This window comes from Trichomycterus rosablanca, chromosome 8 (assembly GCF_030014385.1).
Source record: "Trichomycterus rosablanca isolate fTriRos1 chromosome 8, fTriRos1.hap1, whole genome shotgun sequence".
Lineage (NCBI taxonomy): Eukaryota > Metazoa > Chordata > Actinopteri > Siluriformes > Trichomycteridae > Trichomycterus > Trichomycterus rosablanca.
In genome coordinates, this window is record NC_085995.1 from 39,212,843 (window position 1) to 39,233,818 (window position 20,976).

The following is a 20,976-nucleotide window of genomic DNA, read 5'->3' on the forward strand; positions in this document are numbered from 1 at the left end:
ACCCTTACTCATTTACTGATCCGGGGCAATTTAGAGCAGCCAGTTTACCTTTTGTATGATTTGACTTTGTTTAACTGTTGTTCCGGCTGCTTTCATGTCATCCTGCAGCAAGGGCAAGGCGTAGTCTAGGTACTGGACTAGTAACCAAAAGGTCGCTGGTTCAAGCCCCACCATTGTCAGGTTGCTGCTGTTGGGCCCTTGAGCAAGGCCCTTAACCCTCAATTGCTCAGACTGTATACTGTAACTGTAATATAAGTCGCTTTGGATAAAGGTGTCTGCTAAATGCCAAAAATGTAAATGTAAATGTCCTGTCATGAATGTAACCAAAGTGTGTAAAACATGACGGTAAAATCCTTCATACTTCATTATTGTTTTTCATTTATTTCATTTTGGGCTTTAAGGTAAAAAACCGTGCACACAGCAATTTATATTGGGGCATTGGTAGGTCACTGGTTAAAGAACTGCCCTAGTAATCAGAAGATTCCCAGTTCAAGCCCCATCATTGCCAAGTTGCCACTACTGGACCCCTGAGCAAGACCCTTAACCTTCTAGTCGCTTTGGATAAAAAGCATCTGCTAAAAGCTATAAATGTAGATTATTAATATGCTGTTGCAGAAGGTTCTTCATGTTGTGACCACCAGGCTGGTCTGGATGGGCGCATTTTCTAGCATGCAGCACCTTCTTGTTTACTGAATGTTGTGCAGTGCAGTGAGGAACTGGATGTGTCTAAAGTGGGGATTAAAAAAGCTCACAGCTAGAGACTTCTCTGTGCTTATATGATAACTGACAGTTTGACTGCACTCCTTACAGTGCAGTAGAACCCAAATCATTCCATGAGTCAACCGCTCAAAAACAGATCTGACATTATACAAATGTGCACACGGGTGATACTGTCAACGGTCAAGCAAGCTTTACAATGTGCTTAAAGGCTGATAGGCTTGAAAATAACCTTATTAATTAATTCACTGTCTGTTTTACCACCGCTGGCCAGGGTTGCGATGGGTCAAATTCACTGGGCGAAAGCTAGGAAACACCCTGGACAGGTCGCCACTCCATTACAGGGCACACACACACACATTCACACCATGGGTAATTTTGTATTTCCAATTAGCCTGACTGCATGTCTTTGGACTGTGAGAGGAAACCCACACAGACACGGGGAGAACATGCAAACTCCACACAAAACAAAGCCCTCAAACCCAGGACCTTCTTGCTGTGAGGTGACAGTGCTACCCACCGAGCCACCGTGCCACCTTAAAATATACCTTAAAGTTAAACCGATGTGTTTATTGTTTTATTTACTGAATCATTCAGCAGCAGACGTGACTGAATGTCTCCTACAAGTGTACACTTTTGACTTCATGTATAAACAGAATATATACTTTTATGTACACACCAGTATTTCCATAAATTAAGTACAAATGAATATTCACAAGAAGTCTCTGGAACTTTTGTAGGTTCCTCTCAAGGCTCCAGCAATATTGCCCATATTAATGCCCGTTTGTACACTGAAGTTTCTCTTTTTGCTTGTAAATGAACTGAATGGATGCATTTAAATACTATTTACTTCTGTTTACATTGACAAACAGTTCAGATTAAAAAACAGAAACACGTTTTCTCCTTCACATGTTCAGTTTACTTGCAGGTACGTTGCTTTGAAGTCCATTCCCAGGGCGTTTTTGGCGTTACACTTATAAATCCCAGAGTGCATCAGGCTGGGATCCTGTATGACCAAACTCCCCTCCTCGGTCATATAAATCCCGCTCATGGTGTAACGATTGTTGGGTACGAGCGTGGTCCGTCCGGGTAAGGTCCAGGAAATGTCCGGTTTGGGAATGCCACTAGCGATGCACCTCAGTGTCACCGGAGATCCCTTGGCGACTTTTGTTATGGAAGGCGGCGCGCTGGTGATCTGAGGCGGGAAAACCATAATAGTGACCGGATACGACAGAGTCGATGATCCAAACGTGTTCGTAGCCTTGCAAACGTAGGTCCCCCTGTCGGATTTGGCGGTCTCTTTAAGCTGAAGGGTTCCGTTCGATAGAAACGTGACTCTTCCGATGACCTGAGGCCGGTCCAGCACCAAGCCGTTCGGAAGCGTCCAGGAGATAACGACTTGTGGCCAGCCTTCCACGCTGCACGGCATGTTCACCGTCCGTCCGAACGAAATCTTCAAAGGTGCTGCTGTTTTTTCTCGAATTTGGGGCCTCCGTCCCGGTTCCAGTGCGTACCTTTTTTCTGCTTGTCCGGCGATGTTTTTAGCCAGGCAGCGATAGACCCCTTTATCTCCGAGCACGGGCTTCAAAATGTGCAGAGTCCCGTTTTCCGGGGAGTGAACAAAGCGCTGCAGTTTCATTCCTGGAGCGAGCGCTGTATTATTGGGAAGAATCCAGACGAAATCTGGCTTGGGTTTTCCTATAGCCTGACAGTTCAACGTTATATCCTCTCCATCTGGTTTGAGGGATAAGACCTCGATATTTGGCAGAATGAAGCTCGGCTTTTCAGCAAGTGACGCAACTTCAAGGTCGACTGCGAGGCTTGCTTCTCCGAGGCCGTTTTTGGCTACGCACGAGAACCGTCCTTCGTCTGTTTTGCGGATGCCCCGTATCTCAAGAGTGCCGTTCTTGTGGACTTGGAACCTGCCTCCTGTGTAGGGCTTAGGCAGGGTCATGCCATAGGGCGTCGTCCACGTTATCAGGGGGTCGGGGACGGCCTCGGCTTCGCAGTGCAGCAGGACGGCCTGGTAGGAGACGACCAAAATCCTGCTGTGAGTTTGTCCCTTTTTCCCGTTGATGTGCGGCTCCCTGACGTCCACTTGGAGCTTCACGTTCTTAATGTCGTCTCCGGCTAAGTTGCGCGCAACACACGTGTACTTCCCCTGATCTGCAAGGGTCACTTTATGTATAATCAGAGTCCCATCATTTAGTGTCTCGTATTTCAATGAAGACGAGACTATCATCTCATTTTTGGGTGAAATCCAAATAATCGTTGGCGCAGGTTCACCCGTGGCGTCGCACTTTATCTGGGCCGACTGACCGAGCGAAACTCGCAGAGTCGTCTGATCTTTGTAAGCGATCCGTGGCGAGTTCGGGACGACCTGCACGCTCACTTTCATAGCGTCCTCTCCCAGGGTGTTCTTGGCGTAGCACGTGTAATCCCCCTCGTCACTCTTCCCCATCTGCTGCATCAGCAACGTGCCGTTCTCAAATATGACGTAGCGACGGCTGCGGCCCCCGCTGTCGTCCGACTGGAGAGCGTTGTTTATCATGGTGCCGTCTGGAAGACTCCACGTCACCTCCGGGTCCGGCAGACCCGAAGCTACACAGTCCACCACGAAGTTCTCTCCGTTGGTGACCCTCTTCTGTTGGCTGCCCATGTTCTCGATCTTCGGTGGCTTCATCAGGACGTCGAGTTGAAAAAGCTCCATGTCCTCCCCGTTGGGTTTCTGGTACATGCACAGGTAGCTGCCACCGTCCTTCTCGGTCAGCTGCAGGATCCTCAGGGTGCCGTTAGGGAAGGCGGCGATGTGTCTCAGAGGACTGCAGACAAAAAGACAGAAATAATAAGTGTCATTGGTCTATTTTCACTAAACACTTCATCCTAGTCGGGGTTACGATTGAACCAATGAGACCCAGAAACCAGCAGCAATACCCCCATACACATAAGAAACCCAGCCTAGTTTAGCATGTCCTTTATCCAAGCAACATTATACAGTCTAAGCAATTGTGGGTTAAGGGCCTTGTTTAAGGGCCCAACAGTGGCAACCTGGCAGTGGTGGGGTTTGAACCAGCAACCTTCTGCTTACCAGTCTAGTACCTTAACCGCTAGGCTACAACTGCCCTTCTCCCAAGGCACTACAAAAGGTACCGAAACCAAAAGTGTAGATGATGGTTTAGCCTCAGGAATGAAACTCCAGTGTACTGCATGGTGGGGCTTGAACCTGTGACCTTCTGATTACTAGTTCAGTACTTTAATCATTAAATTATCACAGCCCTATATTTTATAGCAATTACACAAAAGGCACAAAGCAGCTGCGGTGTGATACATCATAATATGATATGATACACTATATAGACAAAAGTATTGGGACGCCCTTTCTAATGATTGAATTCATGTGTTTCAGCTACAACAGTTGCTAAATGGTGTAATAGACCAATGATATAAAAGGAAACTTTGCAGCAATAGTTTAGGGAAGGCCCTTTCTTGTTCCAGCATGACTGTACCCCTGTGCATGAACAAAATCTCGGTTTAAAGAAGCTCCAGTGTCCTGCACAGAGCCCTGACCTCAGCCCCACTCAAGAGTCTGTTGAGTCAGTTTTGACTGTATGGGCACAAATTCTCACAGGCATAGTTCAAAGTCTGTGAGAAGCTTTGTCAGAATAATATAGTGTACATTACATTTACATGTATGGCATTTACAGTTGTGACCGAACCCAGTAAAAGCAACTGAGGCTAGCCGCTCAGGTGGCGCAGTGGTAAAACACGCTAGCACACCAGAGCTGGGATCTCGAATACATTGTATCAAGTCTCAGCTCTGCCATCCGGCTGGGCTGGGCGGCTGTATAAACAACGTTTGGCTGTTGTTCATACAGGGTGAGGGAGCCGGAGAGGGACTCCTCATAACTGATGCAATTACGACGGCGTCTGCACAGGGTTGAGGAATAATGCTGATCAGGGTGCACAGGGCTGATTCGCGTATGAACTCGCCTCATGCAGGTGAAAAGATGCAGTTGGGTACTGCTCACGTACAGAGCAGTACGTGGGTGTGTCAGTTCGCTCTCCTCAATCAGGGGCGGGGGTCAGCACCAGTAGAGAGGAAGCATAACGTAATTGGGTAAATTGGAGGCGCTAAAAATCGGGAGAAAACATTGGCAACTTGGCAGTGGTGGGGCTTGAAACAGCAACCTTTATCATCAGGACTCGGGTGTAGCATATAATCGTGGATGTGTTGTAGTACTTCAGGTTATGCAACACGCTTCGTCTAGTGTGTAACAAAGGTCACGTTTCCTGTGTGTAAACGGTCCGGATCAGACGAGTTGGTTTCATTCCTGTCTGAATCAGCAGACTGTTTAAAATATATCAGGCAGTGTTTGAATAGAAATAATGATCGATCCAGGCGGTGGTGCTTTATGCCAAGTTCACACTACACAACTTTCCAAGTCGTCAGATCTCTGTACAGTTCACACTACACGACTGGATCTCTTGTAATCGGGAGTCTTTTAAGTCATTGTGGTTTTCACACTACATGACTGATTGGCGATAGGCTTTCACACACTACACCATCTATAACCAGGAGGAATCTTAGACGAGTCTGTCTGGTCTCCCAAACTACGTTTACTCACGAAAACACACGTGAGAAGTGACGAGGGGTTTAGTGATACCACGTCCAAAAATGCACGCCAACAAGAAGCGAGCGATCAAAGTTGTTTGTGTGCTGATGTGCAGCATAAAAGCAGGTAGGAAAAATAAATGAATCCAGGTGGATTTGGCTATGCGACCAGCAGGAATCATCTGTTCTGTAGTAAGTTGGAGGTTAATAAATATTGTTTGCAATGCAGCGTGGGTATTATGGTTTGGCGTGGATGATAAGCTCACAAATACGGTAAAGCTTGTGTGTGTGCTGATGTAGCTTGATAAAAACTATATTACGCCCTTGTCCCACTTCTTCCCCAGGTTTCCCCTCACCCCGTATCCTGAGTTTTCATCGGCTGTAGTTCCACATAGCACTTGCTGCCACTCGCAACCTGCTCGCAACGCCTTAAACACTACACTATAGCGATCGAGAGCCGAGTTTCGAGCCCAGAGCGAACGCCGAGTTGCTCCCGAGCTGCCACATCTAGTGGCGACCAGTCGGCGAGCGAAAATCAGGGCAAAAATGGTGTAGTGTGAACCAGGCATTACAGTCCCAGAAATAGTTGAACAGAGTTTAAACAGAGCTATACGAGACGGCATCAGAGGGGATCTGCTGTACAAAGATGATTAATCCTGAATGTTTGATTATTTCAGTCCAGATGTGTTTGTAGACGTGCTGGGTTTGTGCCTTGTGTGTGATCTTTGCATGAAAAGAAATATGTTGCATCATACAGTAACACGACCTCGGGAGAACTGCAGAAATGTAGAAGCATACACAACGAGACTTATAAAAACACTAACTTCATTCTGTCATTGTGTGTTTTATCACCGTTTTATCCTGGTCAGGGTCGCAGTGGGTCTGATTCATTGGGCAAAAGGCAAGAAACACCCCAGATAGGTTGCCAGCCCAACACACACACACACACACACACACACACACACCTAGAGTAATTTCTAGTAGCTTCAATGGACCTGACTGCATGTCTTGGACTGTGGGAGGAAACCAGAGGACATGGGGAGAACATGCAAACTCCACACAGAAAGGACCCTGACTGCACAACTGGGGAATCAAACCCATGCCCTTCTGAGATGAAATGTTTTTCTGTTTTGTCCCAATACACTCACTAACTCACTCACTCACTAACTCACTCACTCACTCACTCACGCCAGTCCATCGCAGGGCAGACACACACACACACACACACACACACACACACACACACACATACCCATTCACCTATAGGGCAATTCAGTGTCTCCAGTTAACCTGACTGCATGTTTTTGGACTGTGTGAGGAAACCGGAGCTCCCGGAAGAAACCCACGCAGACACGGAGAGAACATGCAAACTCCACACAGAAAGGACCCGGACCGCCCTGCCTGGGGATCGAACCCCCCCCTTGCTGTGAGGCGACAGTACTACCCACCAAGCCACCGTGCCGCCCCTAGATAATTCATTCATAACACTAATTCATGTTTCCTTAACATGATCCTTCCACCTTTACAGTACAGGTTTGGTGTTCTTGATTCAACCGGCAGCCTGTTTTCTCCAAACACGACAAGCTGGACCTACACTATATGGACGAAGTATTGGGACGCCCCTTCTTACTGCTGAATTCATGTGTTTCAGCCACAACAGTTGCTAACAGGTGGAATAAATCAATCATATAAAAGAAATAATTTGCTTTCAACTATGAAGCAACAGTTTAGGGAAGGCCCTTTCCTGTTCCAGCATGACTGAACACAAAGCAAGATCTTGATTTAAACTTAAATAAGCTCCAGTGTCCTGCACTGAGCCCTGACCTCAGCCCCACTCAACATCTCTGGAATGAACCAGAACATCAACATCAGCACCCAGCCATACAAATGCTCTTTTGACTGAGTGGGCACAAATCCCCACAGAAATACTTCAAAGCCTCGGGAGAAGACTGTTAGACTAGAAGAGTGGTAGTTGTTAAAGCTAAAAAGATCACACAGAGGTCACTCTTTTTTAATACCATTCCTTTTTGAAATAGGACGTCCGACAAGCTCATGGTCAGGTGTCCAGATACTTTTGATCATATCGTGTACTTCTGTTTAACAGAGGAGAGTTTGATGTGTGTTTGATGAAGGAACAGAAATGATGGCGCTGCACTTCCGTGCATGTTGTTGACAGTGTAAATCTCGCTCTCGCTGTTTAAGATGCTTCTCTTGCTTTTTTAGTGTCTGTTAGTTTCTCTCTTACCCTCTGTGTCATAAGTCTGAGAGCATGCTGGGAAATTTTATGTGCTCGAACTGGCTGATGCAGCGTCAGGAATTTTTCTAGAGTTTATAAAACCCGACAGGAATGTTTAGGGTGTTTGCTGTGACTTTTCTGAGAACTTCAGGAAGCTTCTTCTGTTTATCATGATTATAATAATAATAATAATAATAATATAAATAATAATATTAATAGTAATAATAATAATAGCAATAATAATAATAATATAAATAATAATAATAATAATAGTAGTAATAATAATGATGATGATAATAATAATAATAATAACAATAATAATTAAAAGTAATAATAATAATAATAGTAACTATAATAATAATAATAGTGATAATAATAATAATAATAATAATAGTAACAATAATAATATTAATAGTGTTAATAATAATAATAGTAACAATAATAATAATATTAGTGATAATAATAATAATAATAGTAACAATAATAATAATAATAGTGATAATAATAATAGTAACAATAATAATAATAATAGTGATAATAATAATAATAATAGCAGTAAAATAATAATAATAATAATAATAATACTAATAATTGTGATAATAATTATAATAATTATAATAATAATAATAATATTAGTAATAATAAGAATAATAAGAATAATAAATATAATAGTAATAATAATACATAATAATAATATTAGTAATAACAATAATAATAATAATAATAATAATAATATCATAATTATTATTATTATAGTAATAATAATATATACTAAAAGTAATAATATAATCATCATAGTTGTTATTTTTAATAAATGGCACATTAGAAATAATAATAATAACAGTAATAAGAATAATAATAATAATTATTATTATTATAGTAATAATAATATATACTAAAAGTAATAATATAATCATCATAGTTGTTATTTTTTATTAATGGCACATTAGAAATTAGTCTTGGTAACTTCACTTGGTATGAAAATCGGCAGCTAGACTAAATATTTCTGCCCTGTGTTCAGTAAGTATATCACGATTTCATTCGGCTGCTCCTGTTAGGCGTCACCACAGCGAATCATTCAGTCCTATTTAACACTCCTATTCATCTGGACTTGGGACTGGCACTAAGGGTGCACTGATATGCCCCCCTGTAATGCTATGTGCCATGTGTATTTGTGAGTCCAGCATGGGATTCAAACCCTTGGTGCTCAGGCACTGCTGTTTCCAGTAAGTACATATATAAGTACTGTATACACTGCAGTAAGTATACTGTATACAGATGGAAAATACTTGATCTTTGGCCAGAAAGTCTGATAATAAAATGCTTTCATACCTGTATCGATGATCCAGAAGAGTTTTGGTTGGTAGTCTCCACACGGTGCCTCTTTGGGAGTCCACCGACTCGGGGCAGTGCAGAAACACCGTGGAGCCGTACATGGCGGACACGCTGTGCTTCTCAGACGGACCTTTCCAGGGACCCACAGACTCCTGCCTGATATCCAGCTTCACCACTCGCTGAGCCAACCCTACCACATTCGTGGCTGAGCACTCGTATTTCCCTGCGTCCGTAGGAAGGATGGTTTTGATGTATAGCGTACCGTTGGGAAAAACGAAGAGCCTCCGTCCGATGAACTGCGTAGGCTTGAGTTGGGTGCCATCAGGAAGAAGCCACCTGAGAAGAGGTTCCGGTTCTCCTTTAGCGGTGCAGTGAACGTACATGTTCCTCCCGGTGTGGATGGGAATACTCTCGGAGGCGTCTTCGTTGATGGTCGGTGGAAGTGCGGCGACGTGAAGGTAGTAGGTCAGGGTGTCGGCTCCTGCCGCGTTATTAGCAATGCACTTGTAGTTCCCTTTGTTGGAGAAGTTTGCCGATTGAATGCGTAGGGTTCCGTTAGGAAAAAGAGACACGGGTCTGTCGACAGGCATCACCTCCCGTACGAAGGTTCTGTTCGGGAGGATCCAGGAGACCTGCGCCTGGGGCTTGCCGGACGCCACGCAGTCCAAGCTGATGACCTTCCCCAGGTACACCGAGACGTCTCGGAATTTGGGACCCTGTATCCTCGGAGGCTCTGTCTGCACAGCGAGGTTGATCACCGTGCGATCGGAGCCGAATTTGTTCTGCGCGGCGCAGAGGTACTGACCTCTGTCCTGCAGCTGGACGTTCTTGATGAAAAAGGTACCGTTTGGAAAGACTTCAAATCTTTGTCCGTGTTTCGTGCCGGCTTGAATGGTAGCACCTGTATTGGACAGAGTTCAAAAAGTCAGGGTTGCACTAAATCTGGATGATGTTGTCATAGACCTTACGCTGTGCGCTAAACAGAGACACATGTGAACGTACTGTTCTCATTTATTCATCTACAGTAACCAGTTAATCATGATTATGGTCAGGCTGGGTTCAGGGTCTAAGCTGGGACTCCTTTCCCAGGATGCCAGTGAGTTACACATTCACATTTAAACTTGGGGCAGTTTCAAGTAGCCAGTTCATCTACCAGATACACTATATTGCCAAAAGTATTCACTCACCTATCCAAATCACTTCCATGGCCACAGGTGTATAAAACCAAGCACCTTGGCATGCAGACTGCTTCTACAAACATTAGTGAAAGAACGGGTCGCTCTCAGGAGTTCAGTGAATTCCAGCATGGTACCGTGATGCCACCTGTGCAACAAGTCCAGTCATGAAATTTCCTCGCTACTAAATATTCCACAGCCGACTGTCAGTGGTTTTATAACAAAGTGGAAGCGATTGGGAACAACAGCAACTTAGCCACCAAGTGGTACCCACATAAAATGACAGAGCGGGTCAGCGGATGCTGAGGAACATAGTGTGCAGAGGTCACCAACGTTCTGCAGAGTCGATCGCTACAGACCTCCAAACTTCATGTGGCCTTCAGATCAGCTCAAGAACAGTGTGTAGAGCTTCATGGAATGGGTTTCCATGGCTGAGAAGCTGCATCCAAGCCTTACATCACCAAGTGCAATGCAAAGCGTCGGACGCAGTGGTGTAAAGCACGCCACCACTGGACTATAGAGCAGTGGAGACGTGTTCTCTGGAGTGACAAATCATGCTTCTCCGTCTGACGATCCGATGGACGAGTCTGGGTTTGGCGGTTGCCAGGAGACGGTACCTGTCTGACTGTATTGTGCCGAGTGTAAAGTTTGGTGGAGGGGGGATTATGGTGTGGGGGTGTCTTTCAGGAGTTGGGCTCGGCCCCTTAGTTCCAGTGAGAGGAACTCTTAATGCTTCAGCATACCAAGAGATTCTGGACAATTTCATGCTCCTAACTTCGTGGGAACAGTTTGGGGATGGCCCCTTCCTGTTCCAACATGACTGCACACCAGTGAACAAAGCACAAGGTCCATAAAGACATGGATGAGCCAGTTTGGTGTGGAAGAACCTGACTGGCCTGCACAGAGTCCTGACCTCAACCTGATAGATAGAACACCTTTGGGATGAATTATAGCTGGGCCAACATCATATTAGGGCAGTTGTAGACTAGTGGTTAAGGTACAGGACTAGTAATCAGAAGGTTGCCGGTTCAAGCCCCAACTCTGCCAGGTTGCAACTGTTGGGCCCTTGTGCAAGGCCCTTAACCCTCAATTGCTTAGATTGTATACTGTCACAGTCCTGTAAGTCGCTTTGGATAAAAGCGTCCGCTAAATGCCGAAAATGTAAAATGTAAATGTAAATATTAAACCCTATGGATTAAGAATGGGAGTCACTCAAGATCATATGCGTGTGAAGGCAGACGAGCGAATACTTTTGGCATTATAGTGTATGTTTGGGAGGTTGGGGAAACCGAAGAAGACCCAGAAACCTAGACATTAGCACTATGGCACATCGGGTAGTGACAGCATACTGTCTAAGCAATTGAGGGTTTAGGGTCTTGCTCAAGGGTCCAACAGTGGCAACCTGGCAGTAGTCAGTGAAAATAGTCCACCAGCCAAAAACATCCAGCCAACAGCGCCCCGTGGGCAGCGTCCTGTGACCACTGATGAAGGTCTAGAAGATGACCGACTCAAACAGCAGCAATAAATGAGCGATCGTCTCTGACTTTACATCTACAAGGTGGACCAACCAGGTATGAGTGTCTAATAGAGTGGACAGTGAGTGGACACGGTATTTAAAAACTCCAGCAGCGCTGCTGTGTCTGATCCACTCATACCAGCACAACACACATTAACACACCACCACCATGTCAGTGTCAGTGCAGTGCTGAGAATGATCCACCACCTAAATAATACCTGCTCTGTGGTGGTCCTGACCATTGAAGAACAGCATGAAAGGGGGCTAACAAATCATGCAGAAAAACAGATGGACTACAGTCAGTAATTGTAGAACTACAAAGTGCTTCTGTATGGTAAGTGGAGCTGATGAAATGGACAGTGAGTGTAGAAACAAAGAGGTTGTTCTAATGTTATGGCAGACCACTCCACCTGGGAATCAAACCCAGGACCTTCTTGCTGTGAGGCGACAGTGCTACCCACCGAGCCAATGTGCCGGTCACGTTTCATGAAAGACTGTGTTTATAAAATGACAAGTCACAGGTCACTTACCTGTGGAGACTTTGGTCCAGGAAATGGCAGGCTTTGGGTCTCCTGATGCCTGACAGCGGAGGAGAACGTTCGTCTCTGCCAGCGCAGACACGGTGTCCGACTCGGTTGTCATTATCCTTGGTTTAACGCCGCTACCCATCAGGTTTGGAAAGGGCAGTGCGGTGCTCTGTATCTTCGTCCGATCGCCCGACTGACCATAGTGCCAGCGACTGCCTTGGAGTATGCTGGCTGTGGAGTGGGGCTTGCTGGTCGCCGCTATAACAGAGGGTGGCGTCACGGGTTTGTAGACGTTAGGCACATTCGGGGCAGGATGAGGCCTTGGCGTGGGCTGCTGAGTTCTTGGTTTGGGAGTGACCAACTTTCCAAGCTGGGCTAAGCGCTGGGCGTCGATCTGGGATTGCCGGTATCTGTTTCGGAGCCTGTTGAAAAGCAAATAGTCTCTCGCTCGGGAAGGTGGGGTCATTTGTGGCGGTGTGGTTTTGGGAAGGTCGGTTGGTGCCGACAGGAGGATATCAGGGGTGGGGTTTGCCGTTTGGACGATTATTTGGGGTCGATTAGTAAACCCGGCGTGTCTCTCGCTTGTCTGCTTGGTTCTGTCAGGTAAGGAGTGATGCTTTGATTCATGGACTCTGGGCCAGACTGGGATGCGGTTGGTGTAGAAGGGTGAAGACGTGTATGGCACCGATGTGGCCGAGATTTGCTTTCTTCGTTGAGTCAGCCAGGGGTGAACAGGGACATTGGATCTACCAGGTATGACCCCTGAGTTGTCCAGCTTTGGTCTGTTGTTGTTGATGACCGGTTTATCTGTGGTTAGCTGTTCTTGTTGAGGTATCGGCCACTTCAGAACATCCGTCCTGGACCCTGAATTGTCCAGCTTTGGTCTGTTGTTGCTGATGACCGGTTTATCTGTGGTTAGCTGTTCTTGTTGAGGTATCGGCCACTTCAGAACATCCGTTCTGGACCCTGAATTGTCCAGCTTTGGTCTGTTGTTGCTGATGACCGGTTTATCTGTGGTTAGCTGTTCTTGTTGCGGTATCGGCCACTTAAGAACATCCGTTCTGGACCCTGAATTGTCCAGCTTTGGTCTGTTGTTGTTGATGACCGGTTTATCTGTGGTTAGCTGTTCTTGTTGCGGTATCGGCCACTTAAGAACATCCGTTCTGGACCCTGAATTGTCCAGCCTGTGTTTGTTATGAGTCACGACAGGTTTTTCTGTGATTGGAGGTTCGTTTTCAGAAGAGCTTGTACTTCTTAGCTCTTGTGTATCTTCATCTTCAATGCTTTTATGTCCGTACCACTTACTATCTGTGGTCGGTAGTACAACAGGAGTGTAAGGTGTTGTACTCAAGGCTTCATCAAATTCTTGGTACTTGCTTCTGTCTGCGAATCCAATTACTGGGGCTTGTTTTCCACTTCCAGTTTTCCTGTCAACTTGGGAGGACTTCTGTCTCACGCCAAGCTTTCCATTTGTGTTTGTGAAGTGTTTTCTCTTCGGGGTTTTATTTGTAGCTTGAAACGGAACGTGTTTCAAAGTGGTAGATTCAGGTTCTGCTGCCGATGTTGATGGAGCGAACGCGGCTTCTGTGGTGGTTTTCGGGGGGCGGGTAGGTCTCGGCCTTCTAAACGGAGACCTGTTTCTGTTGAAAGGCCTGTGTCCTTGGTTGGGGAAGCGATTGTGATTTTTGGTGAGCCTGTTTCTTCCCGCTAATACGGGCCTTTCTAAATGATTCTTTGATTCTTTACGTGACAAGGTTGGGCTTGGAGGTGACGTGGTCGAATGAAGATTTAAGGAAGTCAGAGTTGGAACATGCGAATCATCAGTTTTTTTATGTAGATGTCCGTCTTTAGGCTCTCTGAGAGGCGGCTGTGATAGCGGTTTAGTATTATAAACCTTCATACTAGTACTGGTGGTAGCGCTGCTAGTTGTAGGATCGACAGAAGTCGTAGAAGCTGGAGTTGTAGGTGCAGGAGTCGTCTGAACTGCACTGATCGTTATCGGTGGCACGGTTGAGGCTTTAGCTCTAGCCTTCGCTAATAACTGAGCCCAGCGACCTGGGTCAACCTCTTTCACAGATTTATTACCTTTCCTAGCATTCTCTTTGATCTTTTTTCCTTTGAAGCCCGGTCGATGAGGCCTACCCGAACCTCTATGTCTTTCGACCCCCCTCTGAGATGTATGCGTCGCAGTAAATCGCTTAATTTCCTGATACCCAGACCCCTCAGCATCCTCGCTGTCAAACGACTCCAACTGGCCTTTGACTACGGTAACATCCTGGGGCTCGTCCCTTTTCTTACCGACTACGACGACCTGATGAGACAACATGTCCGCCCCGTTAAGGTTAGCCGCTAGGCAGCTGTATTCCCCGGCGTCCTCGTCCAGCACGTTTGTGATAATTAAAGTGTTATTGGGCGAGACATAAATCCTCCCTTTGGCATTCGACGCCTGCAGAATCTGATTGTTCGGCAGAAACCATCCGGTCTCGACTGGATGTGGTGACGTGACAGAACACGGAAGACGGAGTGATTCTTCATTCTCGACGGACATCCTCTTTCCGTTCAAGCCGCCGGGACTGAGAAGGCATTCTCTAACCACGAGTCTGTATGAAACTATCTCCACTTCCACCTCGGTCCTGACGAAGCAGTGATACAACCCGCCGTCTGACAGGCTCGCGTTTTCGATGATCAGTCTGTTATGCTCGGAGACAATCCTCTGGGAATCGGTTTTGTCTAAAATAGTGAGGTCTGGAAGCATCCACTCGACAGATTGATCCCCTGAGGTCAGCACGTCACAATCAAAAATGATCTTCGAGTGCTCGAGGACTATCTGAACCCTTCCTGGATTTCCTCTAGGAATCAAAGCCCAGGAAGGGACGGGGTCATCCTGCTCCCCTCTTCCACTCATGCGCTTTGATATGAAGGTAGAAAAGTTCATGACCAGCTTTTTGCTCGTTGTCTTGCGCCTGTTCAGCTGAATTGTAACCTTGGGTTGCAAAAGCCAGGCTGGATTTGCCTCCAAGTGCCCTTTGAGCTCGGTGAAGTAAGGCGAGTCCTCGGTTGTGACCTGGGCGTACTGATAGGTCACTTTAGAAGTGTTCTCGTGCTTGGATCCTCGCTCCAGGACCGCCGGGCTTTCATAGTAGTACGCCACAAGCCTCCACAGATTCTGCAGAGTGTCCCTGTCGATCTCACACTCGAGCTGGGTCTGCAAGGTCACATTGACCGCCACCTCCTCAGAATTTTTAAGCTTATCCCATGCAACGGAGGTTCCCTCTCCGGGGCGGTTCACGTCACAGGCCACATGAGCCCTGTTTCCATGGCTGTCGGATAACATCAAGGCCAAATCGCCCAGTGGACGCTCCAAATCTTTGGTGTAAGGCAGGTCAGGCTCCTGGTCCTCGAACACACTGTTTTCACCCAGTTTTAGAGGAGATTGAAGAGACGGTCGGTCACAGGAGAGCTGCTGGGCCGAGAGCTGGAAGATTTGGCTGTTGTTTAGGGTCTGGGGTGAAGCGCAGACGGCACAGCTCTCGCTGGCCACCGAGTCCCGATCCTTCTTGCACTTTATTACACCTGAGAACAAGACAAGTGTTGGTTAGATGCCCATTTATATTCGTAAGATGACAGATTACTAATGTTAAGCTGGGTTAATGTAGTTCTACTTGGGTTTTCAGGTTGAACACAAAGGAGCAGGTCTATTTAGGGTTGTGATGGGTCTGATTAATTGGGCGAAAGGCAGGAAACACCCCGAACAGGTCACTAGTCCATCATAGGACAGACACACACACTGATATACATTTACAACATTTAGCGGATGCTTTTATGCAGAGTGACTTACATGTTATGACTGAATACAATTTGAACAACTGAGGGCCTTGCTCAGGGTGATGGGGCTTAAACCAGCGACCTTCTGATTACTAATCCAGTACCATAACCACTGAGCTACCACTTCCAGGGTGTTGCATATACACACTCACATGCTAGGCATGTCTTTCCCGGAGGAAACCCTCGGACACAGGGAGAACATGCAAACTCCACACCAAAGGAACACTGATCGTCTGCCCAGGGACTGGAACCCAGGCTCTTCTCGCTGTGGGGCAACCCACTGTGCCACTGTACCCCGCAATGGGTAATATTATGTTTCCTAAACCCCGCAGCTCACGCCGTTTTTTATATTATTCAGCTGCTCCAGTATTTATGTGTCACCACAATTAATCTGGTCTGCATACCAGACCTGGCACAGTATTTACGCCAGATGCCCTTGGTGTCCGGGCTTGGGACCTGCACTTAGTGTGCCACCCAGTGGACTGGCTGATTCAGCCACCCCTCTGGAAATTAGCCACTCATGTCCATGCATTTAGAAGCCCAACCAGTTAATAGCACTGCTGAGATTCTAACCCCGGATACCCAGATCTCAAAAATAGTTAATTAATCACTTAATTGTGAATTAATTAAGTCAGAATGGAGATATTGTGCCACATGCCACATGAGGACGGCTATTTTACCTTCATGTTTCTTGTCCCACTCCACAAGCCAGCCGAGGTGGCAGTCGCACGTCCAGGGATTGCCGTGCAAAGACAGAACCTCCAGTCTGCTCAGGTGCTGAAGAGTTCCAGGCAGCAGGTACTCAAGCCGGTTGTCTGCAAGGTACAAGTGTCTCAGACCCGAACCCCAGAAGGCGCCCAGGAGAGAGATGGTGGTGAACGCGTGTGGGTGGAGATCCCGCAGCCGGTTGCCTTCCAGCTGCAGAAGCTTCAGCGACGTCAATCCGTTGAAGGAGAACGGGTTGATGAAGTCGATCTGGTTGTGGTCGAGGTGAAGGCGCACCAGACCCGTCAGGCCCTCGAACGTCCCGGAGTCCACTGACTTGATCTTGTTGTAGCTCAGCTTCAGTATCTGTGAGATGGAACATGGCACGTTACTATGGCGTGATTTTTTAATCCACACGTACTTCTCTTGTGATGATGAACACACACCTGGAGCGAACGCAAGTGGTAGAAAGATCCCGACGCCACGGAGCCGATGTCGTTCCCGTGCAGCATAAGCATCTCCAGCTGGCGCAGATTTGCGAAATCCGTGGTCCCCACGGCCTCGATGCTGTTATAGCTTCATGGGAGACACGTTTCATCATCAACGAGGATCGACATAAACCTCCAGGATTAAATATATCACTTTATATAAATGTACATTTAGGGTGGGATCCCATTCCTAAGTGATTCATCATACAGTATATGGAGAAAAATATTGGGACACCCTTTCTAATAATTGAATCCATGTGTTTCAGCCAAAGAAATTGCTATCATGTGTGATAAATCAATAATAAAAGGACTTTATAGAAGGTCATTTCATGTCCAAGCATGAAGAAAAGCTCAGAGCTCTGACGTCAATCCCACTAAACAGCTTTGGAATGAACTGGAACATCAACTGAGGTTTCATCAACTGGTTCAAGCCCCACCACTGCCAGGTTGTCCATGTTGGACCCTTGAACAAGGCCCTCAACCCTCAATTGCTTAGACAGTATACGACAGAGATCGCACGTAAGTCACACACATAGCGACTTGACTCGGACTCGTTTCAAATGACTCGGACTCGACTCGTGACTCGCAAAAAATGACTTGTAGACAACAAAAGTCAGCAGCATGTGTTAACATTAGTTACGTGTGACAAACGGTGGAATACCCTACGTAGTGCACTTCACAGGAACAACAGGTGTGAATGAAACGCTCCTACAGAATCGGCGGTAATGGTTGAAAGAACCGCTTTCTGAACCAATCAGAGCTTCTGATTTTAATGTTTAGTAAGAAATTTATTTGCATTTATTCAGTTTGCGTCACACAGATGACGTGGTAATGAAACGCTCGATCGGCTTTCTAACGACTTCCTGTTTTACTTCACAACCGGGAAAAGTTTGGAGGTTTTTAATTATAAGCACATTTACAAAATAACGGATTCTATTCCTAATGGGACGCACGCTTATAAATGTAATAGCATCTGGAAGAACAGAAGCTAAGGTAAGCAGCGGTTATGATGTTTTTGCTGTGTTTGGGATTTTGGTCGCTGTGCCGTGATTTATCGAGCGTTTTTTGTTTTGCAGTGAAAACAAAACGTATCAGTTGAAGCTTTTAACTGGAACCTTCTTGTTACAGAAATTACATTCATTTACACAATGAGGAGGAAAGTAAAGACACGAAGTAAAACAGCTAAATACACTCGCTAATCTGTTGTTGTTTTTTTATCTGAACTTACAGATTATTTCTTTATTTCTACGCTACGTTTCCAATATGTTTTGTGTTTATTATATTGACTCGTGACTTGACTCTGACTCTAGACTAAAAACTCGTGACTTGACTCGGACTCGTATTTTGTGACTTATGAACATCTCTGGTATACTGTCACAGTACTGTAAGTCACTTTGGATAAAAGTGTCTGCTAAATGCTTAAAATGTAAATCAGTGCCCAAATGCTCTTATTATTTGACTGAATGGGCACAAATTCCCACAGACACACAGACATTCAAAGTCTTATGAGAAGCCTTCTCAGAGTAGCGGCGGTTGTTCTAGCTGAAAAGATCACATAGACGTCACTCTATTTTAACACCATTACTTTTTGAAATGGGACGTCCAACCAGCTCATGGTCATGTGGTCTCCTGCACAGGTTGGAAAATAACCCACACTGTCACTTTAAGCTGAGAGGAAATTTGTCCAGGAACTACCAACAAATGCCAAGTCTGCTCTGAATTAGAAGTAGCTGCAAGATGAGGGACACTGTCCACAGTCGAGTAGGCTTTACGTCGTCCTGGACTTAAAAGCTGCTGTGCAAGAATAAAGTATATGATCTGACTTGTTCTGCTTTTTTAGCAAAGAACCCTAACAACCTTCTAAAATTTTTGGACTCACTTAATATACATGTCCCTTACAAGTACTTTTACCTTTCCCTATCTGACGGCTCTGGCGGCCCGGGCCGAAGTATTATACCAGCATGGCCGACCAGTGGGAAACTCCCTAGAATATAATCCATAGGTCATTGTTGCTGACCCATATCGATGACATCTATGGAAGTGTCTTTATAGACCACCTTTTGTTCATTTACTGGATAAATAAAGTTTAGGAACCCTTCCCAAACTGTTCCAATAAAGCTGGGAGCAAATAATTGATTTTTATCCCCTCTTTGTTACCCTGAGACCTTCCCTGACCAGGAAAAGGTCATCAGAGCACACAGCAAATTAGGAATATTCAAACTGGGTGCAGAGGCTCAGCACATGCAGAGTGTTAGTATAAGAGAACTGTCGAGCATCACCCTAAACTTTTATGCTTATACACACATTATACACCACATATACACCTTATACACTGATCAGCCATAACATTAAAACCACCTCCTTGTTTCTACTCTCACTGTCCATTTTATCAGCTCCACTTACCATATAGAAGCACTTTGTAGTTCTACAATTACTGACTGTAGTCCATATGTTTCTCTGCATGCTTTGTTAGCCCCCTTTCATGCTGTTCTTCAATGGTCAGGACCCCCACAGGACCACCACAGAGCAGGTATTATTTAGGTGGTGGATCATTCTCAGCACTGCAGTGACACTGACATGGTGGTGGTGTGTTAGTGTGTGTTGTGCTGGTATGAGTGGATCAGACACAGCAGCGCTGCTGATGTTTTTAAACACCTCACTGTCACTGCTGGACTGAGAATAGTCCACCAACCAAAAAATCCAGCCAACAGTGCCCCATGGGCAGCGTCCTGTGACTACTGATGAAGGTCAAGAAGATGACCAACTCAAACAGCAGCAATAGATGAGCGATCGTCTCTGACTTTATATCTACAAGGTGGACCAACTAGGTAGGAGTGTCTAATAGAGTGGACAGTGAGTGGACACGGTATTTAAAAACTCCAGCAGCACTGCTGTGTCTGATCCACTCATAGCAGCACAACACACACTAACACACCACCACCATGTCAGTGTCACTGCAGTGCTGAGAATGATCCACCACCTAAATAATACCTGCTCTGTGGTGGTCCTGTGGTGGTCCTGACCATTAAAGAACAGCAAGAAAGGGGGCTAACAAAGCATGTAGAGAAACAGATGGACTACAGTCAGTGATTGTAGAACTAGAAAGTGCTTCTATGTGGTAAGTGGAGCTGAAAAAATGGACAGTGAGTGTAAAAACAAGGAGGTGGTTTTAATGTTATGGCTGATCAGTGTATATACGCCCTATATACAGGTGGTGTCAGAAGTTGGATGAACCACGGTACTTTAATAGTATGTGTGAATAGCTGTTGTATGCGTCCTTTTATTTTTAGAGACAGACAATTCTGTCTGTCAAGTCTGTCAAGCATCGAGCTCGGTTGGTGGCACTGCCAAGATCTTAAAAGAACCTTAAGTGTGGCTAAAACACCTAAACTTAATTAGTAGAAGTGTCTACATACTTTTGACCAAACACTCAAACTGCATGTATAATTAGAGCCGCCTACCCCAGGTTGACTCTTTCCGTATCTTTGGGGATGTTGCGCGGGGTGGATGAGAGGTGGCGGAAGGTGCAGTGGACCTCCTTGGGGTTCGGGCAGCTGCAGGACCTCGGGCATGCGCACAGACATGCAGGTAAGAAGGCGAGCAGCAGGTAAAGCACCGCCTTTCGCCAGGGAGCAGAGACACCCAGAGACGCCATGGCTCTCTCATGCCATCCTCCGACCTGCAGGAAGACAAAAGGTTCAAGGATATTGAAGGAAATTTCATAAAGGACACGACATGTATGATGGTGCAGAACACTTTAGCTTTAAGACTGACCCCCACTCGACCTCCAGATCCAGAGTTTTAAGATCTAAGATCAGTTGCTTTAAACCGTCCCACGTT

General features: G+C 45.9%; 1 protein-coding gene across 1 annotated transcript; it reads right to left on the reverse strand.

Annotated features, from left to right (window-relative positions):
* Window positions 1-1,622: 1,622 nt before the first annotated feature.
* si:ch211-159i8.4 (matrix-remodeling-associated protein 5) lies at window positions 1,623-20,791 on the reverse strand. Its single transcript, XM_063000186.1, has 7 exons — window positions 20,598-20,791; window positions 17,095-17,224; window positions 16,624-17,014; window positions 13,326-15,691; window positions 12,122-12,935; window positions 8,898-9,801; window positions 1,623-3,539 (listed from the first exon to the last, which is right to left on the reverse strand). The coding sequence occupies exons 1-7, from the start codon at window positions 20,789-20,791 to the stop codon at window positions 1,631-1,633; spliced, it is 6,708 nt and encodes a 2,235-aa protein (XP_062856256.1). The 3' UTR covers window positions 1,623-1,630.
* Between the last annotated feature and the right edge of the window lie 185 nt (window positions 20,792-20,976).